Source organism: Anomaloglossus baeobatrachus, chromosome 2 (genome assembly GCF_048569485.1).
Source record: "Anomaloglossus baeobatrachus isolate aAnoBae1 chromosome 2, aAnoBae1.hap1, whole genome shotgun sequence".
In the NCBI taxonomy this organism is placed as follows: Eukaryota; Metazoa; Chordata; class Amphibia; order Anura; family Aromobatidae; genus Anomaloglossus; species Anomaloglossus baeobatrachus.
This window is the reverse complement of record NC_134354.1, coordinates 120,645,162-120,651,462: the sequence shown is the minus strand read 5'-3', so window position 1 is coordinate 120,651,462 and position 6,301 is coordinate 120,645,162. Positions and strand designations below refer to the sequence as shown.

The 6,301-nt window shown below is 45.4% G+C and overlaps 1 protein-coding gene across 4 annotated transcripts in view; it reads right to left on the bottom strand.

Moving 5' to 3' along the window:
* Positions 1-623: 623 nt before the first annotated feature.
* The window catches only part of CLUH (CLUH binding protein of NUMT mRNA), a 133,682-nt gene continuing 128,004 nt past the window's right edge, over positions 624-6,301 (bottom strand). For all 4 annotated transcript variants that reach the window (XM_075335293.1, XM_075335295.1, XM_075335292.1 and 1 more), the window contains one exon: positions 624-3,410. In XM_075335293.1, the coding sequence (XP_075191408.1) occupies positions 3,239-3,410 (172 nt within the window). In that variant the 3' untranslated portion in view covers positions 624-3,238. The remainder of the gene's footprint in view (positions 3,411-6,301) is intronic.

The window sequence follows — 6,301 nt, the reverse complement described above, 5'->3', positions numbered from 1 at the left end:
ATAGTCATAAGTGCTCAGTTGAAGTTATGGGTGTCTCATTCTGGCTCTCCGACGTATATTAAGACGTGACCTCCAGCTCGCCCAGCAAACACTGGATCCTACAAGTGAAAACCAACAGAAGACGACCGAAGCAGTTCTGGGAACAAAAGACTATTTTACTAGGGGCAGGGAATATACACTAATGCTACCACTCACTCCATCATGTTTTTTTGGTTTTCATTTCACCGCTAGAGTGGTGCTTTAAAAGGAAAACCCATCAGAAAATGACCTTTTGTTTAAATCAGGTTTGTGTGTTAAAATGTATTCCCCCTCCCCCCCAAATCACAAACGGTAACAAAAAATTGAAAACCTTGCAATTTTCCCACTGGCCTCGGTCTGTTTTTCAGATTTTAACCTCCTGTTTCAGGAAATCTACATGTACATTAGCAGTAATGAATAAAGTAAACTTTTGTATTGATGCATCTAATCAGCGTGTGAAAACATCAATTGGTGAGCAGGTCAGCAGTGAAATTAAATTGTGATTGACTGATCCTGTGTTATCAGCTGTGTATAGTGGTGCATATGTTTAAAGTCAGACATTTTAAAAGTTAAATTATTGTAATAAAAACAGAAAACCCATGAAATGCATTATCATCAATTTATTAAAGGCTAAAATTCTCAAATTTTAGGAATATGCTGTTTAGGGCAAAGGACAACGAGTGCTTTACCTACTGTTGTTTGGTAAAGTTAGTTATTTCCCAAAAAATACACTTACCATGAAACAGTAAAGAGCAGCATTTAGACAATTACAAAACAGGTATTGGAGGTGAGCAGTAGTCACTGGATATGCAAAACACAACACCGTCCCAAAAATCCTGCAACCAATCATACGCGCCAGTTCAGCCATAGGGGCTCTCAATCCTCCAATACACTGGATTAAAGATTTACTGTCATTTGTACGCAGGGCAAGGAGGTCTTAAGTTAATATAAGAACAAAGATCCAAAACAATATAAAATGAATGAAACGTACAACGAGAGAACTTCCTAGAATATTATAGCATGAATTCATAAAGCAAAAACATTCAAAACATCGTACTAAACAGGAACAAAAAAAAATGAAAAAGAAAATCTATAATTAAAAAAATTAAAGTTTGAATACTTTTATTCATTAAAAATGTGAAGCTGTTCAATCAGATTTCTAGATTGGATCCGTCCTGCTGAGAATGACATCCTTTCCCATGATGCTCGGCAAGATGGGGGGGGGGGGGGGTTAGAAACGCACAGAAACAAAAAGGTGGTAAAAACCACAGGTTTAGAAACGCTCAGAAATCCAACTGCGACCTTATGTTTGGTGAAATCGTATAGACATCACCTTTATGAGATCAATGTTACACTGTAACGCCATGATCAAACTAAGCAGTTGGGCAAATTGGCAATGGATGCCAAGTAGAAAGGTTTCCTTTAAATGGAAGTAGTCAGGACGATTTCACTATTAAAAACAGTTGTATGACTATATAGGTCTTAGTGAAAACAATGGAATCGATAACGTTTTATGGTAATCCAAAGTGGTGAAAAATGAAGCTTTAAAGTCATATGCAGATTAGCCTGGATGTGCATTGTGGGCGTGCCAATGGCCTCAAGGGTTATGCCTTACCCACTATGCACTTTAAGGGTATATTTACAGTTTTTTTCTGTTTCCCAAGTTTTTGGAGTTCAAAAAGCATGAGTTTTGATTAGTAAGTTTTTGCTAAAACAAAATCTACGTGGAAACATTCTAAATTATAATGTGGCTTCAAAGTTTGATTTCTCAGGACTGGCATGTTGGATTATTACAAAAGGAGTATCATTTTTATTGTTCCATGACCTATAAATCCAAATCACTAGATTTAATAGTAAAAACGTAAGATTCCGTTTAACTTCTCCGTTTTAGAATCGGTTTCCAATTTTTCGTGATGAAAAACGTGGCAATAACTGTGTGAACCTGACCCGAGGCGAGCGCTCAGCCCACCTTTCTATACAACTTTCTGTGGACGGAAGGGAGGGGATGAGGACCTCCAAATACTGGTACACAGAGTCCGAGGAGAACACTGGACAACTCTGGGATTTAAGGCAGAGAAGAGTGAAAAATGCTCGGTACAATCAGACGCTGCCTAATTACAGAGAAGAGTGAGCACTTAACATCACAGCCATTCAAAACCCACATGTGATGAGTACACGATTTGTGGCTTATTATATATTAGATTATATAAATGAACCATAGCTTATGGGGGGGGATAAAGGAGATTATGTAAAAAGATTAAAGGACAAAATTTCTCTGAAACGAACAGTGATGCAACCATAGGACATCTACAAATAATTGTAAATGAAAAAACATTGACACCTTCCTCAAGACAGAGGCTAATCTCAGCTTGGGTTGTGTGGATCAATGCGGTCGGACCCCACTTTGTACATTCAGGCACTATTGTGTGGGTGGTAATAGCATGGACGAGGGACATCTTGTCCTTATGTATATGCAGATGTCGGGTCACTTGATAACCTGATGAATACTATGGGCGTACTAAATCACGGGCCAGAGATTTACCGTACAAAAACCCCCTAAAAAACAAAGTCCTTAATAAAAAAAAAAAAAAAAAAGCCAAAAAGCAAATGAATTAAACAAGGTCCTCCCCCCTTACAAAAGAAAAAGGTCGACAGATGCACCCATCCATGTCTGCTTCACCTGAATGTGCTATGGAATAACGGTTATGGGGTCATTATTAATTGAGTGTATGGCTTAATTTGGGGCCACAAAAGCCATGTCTATTGGCTCAGAGCATTGCCTTGTGCCCGGGAATTTCGGAGATCTGGCTTTGAATTTCTCAGATAGACTCAGTCCCAGTCCACATCGCTAACTGACCTGAGAATTATTCAGTCACCTGTAAGCAGATTGATTACCTATAAGGTACAAACACAAAATGCAGAAATGGATTTTGCATGGACACACACCAAACTTGCACACACACTGAAGTCCCGGGCCTGGGCCAGGTGAAGCCCCCGATTCTCACGTGTGCACAGCTGCTTAAGGACGGAGGGTTCTCGGTGTAGCAGACACAAATCATCGATGGATCAGAGATTATTCCTTGCATTGTGAATTATCAGCATTTGTACCTGTGCAACAATATCGCCAAGACACACTAATCTATAGCTCTTGGTGAAAACCCTGTGGAGGGAGTAGAGTTTTAAAAGTGGCGTCTGAGATAGAAGATAAGAGAGGACAGAGCTAAGCCGAGGTTTGTGTCTCTGCCGTGTCGCTTGTGACCACGCTTGTTTCGGCTGATTTCGATGGTTCGGTTTCTTTGTTTTCAGGCTTCTGATTGTCGGCTCCCTTAATGGCCTCTTGTAGCTGCTGACGACGCTGAACCTCGGCTTTCAGATTTTCCAGATCTTTTTGACTGCAAGAATATCAATGTTGTTACAATATATTATTTCTTTGGACACTAATGATACAAAATTATTTATGAAAAAATGGGGGTGAACACAAGAAGCTCTCAGTGGCAATATAGCAACAGAGGATCACAATATATGGAGTCATCAGTAGGGGCATGTAGAGCGGACTGAGAAAGCAAGGGGCCCCCGCGTGAGCACGGGATGAGCCGCTGATTTCTGGGCCATCAGGTCAGCAATCTGCTCCTGATTACACCTTGTATCCCAAGAAGAGAACATAAAAAAGAGAATTTTGTTTACTTACCGTAAATTCTTTTTCTTATAGTTCCGACATGGGAGACCCAGACCATGGGTGTATGCTACTGCCCCCCGGAGGACACACAAAGTTACTACACTCAAAAACGTGTAGCTCCTCCCTCCTAGCATATACACCCCCTGCCAGCCAGATCTAGCCAGTTTAGTGCAAAAGCTGAAGGAGGACATCCACCCACAAGAAGAGACGGAGTAAAATCCGGCAGAACCGGAACCTCTGTCTACAACAATAACAGCCGGTGAAGACACACGGAACAAGAAACCTGCCAACAGGCAATAGGGAGGGTGCTGGGTCTCCCATGTCGGAACTATAAGAAAAAGAATTTACGGTAAGTAAACAAAATTCTCTTTTTCTTTATCGTTCCTTTATGGGAGACCCAGACCATGGGACGTTCCAAAGCAGTCCATGGGTGGGAATAAACAGACACTGAGAAGCAGGCAAACCTAACTTCACAAATGGGCGACAGACGCCGGAAAAATGCGTCTGCCCAATCCCGCGTCTGCCAAAGCATGAGCATGCCTTGGGTAGTGCTTCGAAAAAGTATGCAGACTAATTCGAGCTGGAGTCTGACAGACCTACTGAGCCGTAACCTGGTGCTTGAAAGCCCAAAAAGGCGCCGACAGGTCTGATCAAATGTGCTCTGATCCCCGGCGGGGAAGGCACTTGAGTACACTTGTAGGTCTCGGAAATGGCCGACCTAAGCCAACGAACCAGGGTCGGCATAGATGCCGAGAGACCGCTACGCTGACGAACAGTCAGCACCAGAGAGGTGCACCGCCTAATAACGGCGGTGCGAGACACATAGATCCGGAGCGGCCGCACCAGATCCAGGATATGCAACGCTTTCTTAAGCGATGAATAGGAGCCGGACAAAAGGAAGGCAGGAAAATTGCCCCGAATAAGGTGGAAGCAGTAACCGCCTTAGGGAAAAAGTCCGGAGTCGGATGAAGACCACCTTGTCTTGATGCAAAAGACCAAAAAAAGGGGGTGACTCCGAGGGAGTGCAGCCAGAACTCTCTGGCGGGAAATGATAGCCACTAGAAAGAGTACTTTCTGTGAAAGACACAACAAAGAAACCTCCCGAAGATGGCGCAAAGGGGGGTTTCCGGGAACCGGGAGGACCGGATTAAGGTCCGAGGTCTCCATAGGCCGCCGGAAGGCGGAATGATGTGGGATGCGCCCTTAAAGGAGCGCACCGGAGCCAGCCGGACGATTCGCCGCTGGCACATACTGACAGAGCCGAGACCTGTCCGTTAAAGAGGGATAGTCCTAGCTGTAGACCGGACTGTGGAAGGGACAGGAGGGTCGGCAAGGCCAAAAAAAGGTCAAAGGACACTTTGGAGCTCGAGTCATAGTGGAGATGACTTCAGGAAGGATATCAGAAGTCGCTAAGATCCAGGACTCAAGAGCTACGCCGTCATTCTGAGAATCCAGAATTCTGACGGGGAAAAAACGGACCTTTTGAGAAAAGGTCTGAACGGTCCGGAAGATGCGAAGGCAACCCAACGGACAGAAGGAGCAGGTCAGAGTACGAAGCCTGCTTGGGTCAATCTGGAGAATGACCCGACGGCCCCAGTTACCGATCTTGCGCAGGACTCTGGACAAGAGGTAGAGGGGGAAATTCGTAAAGAGACAAAGCTGGGATCAAACATGAACCAGTGTGGCTACCGCAAAACCTGAGGATTGTGGACCACGGTAGGACAGCTGAAATAGCCTGCCTCGTAGTTTTCACATCTAGCATGTGGACTGCGGATACGGTGGACTAGGAGTCCCTTGTCCACTGAAGGATGTTGAGCCGCCATGATTGCCAGGCGGCTGAGTGTCCCGCCTTGGAAGCTGGTGTAGGAAAACGCTGTCACGTTGTCCGACTGGACTCGAATGTGCCTAGCCGCCCACAGATGGTGAAGGCTTAGAGGGCAAGAAATACAGCCCTGATTTCCAGCACATTGATCCAGAGGGCTGATTCGGACAGAGTCCAAGCGCCCTGCGCTCCACGGTGGAGATATACTGTTCCCAAGGCGGATAGGCTAGCATCCTGGTGAGGATCACCCGGAACGGACCAGAAAAGGAGCGCCCCTGAGACAGAGTGGCCGAAGCCACCACTGAAACGAGCCACTGGTCAGTGGCGAAGCCACCACCCCGTGGGAGGAGTGAGTTCGCTAGTACAGCGGAAAATATCCAGTCTCAGAGGACGCAGGAAAAACTGGGCAAGGAACCACTTCCATTGACGCCCTGAGAACCTCTGGTTCGAGGTCAGAGTGGACTTGGACAGAAAGACAAGCCACCCGATAGGTCAGAGTGGCGAGAGTGAACGAAGCACTCTGCTAAGAGTCAGCACTGGATGAAAACCCAACAAGAAAACCGTCCAGGGCCAAAGATCACTGCCAAACCCTAGGGGGGCAGGACCCTGATCACAGCTGCCCCAATGAGGATACTGGAGGAGCCTTGTCTGACCCCAAGGGAAGAGCCACGAATTGGACCACTCCGATTGTCAAAACGCAGTCAACGCTGGTGTGAAACTGCGATTGACTCCTGCCGATAGGCATCTCTGATGCCGATGGTTGCTAGGGAATCTCCATGGAGTCT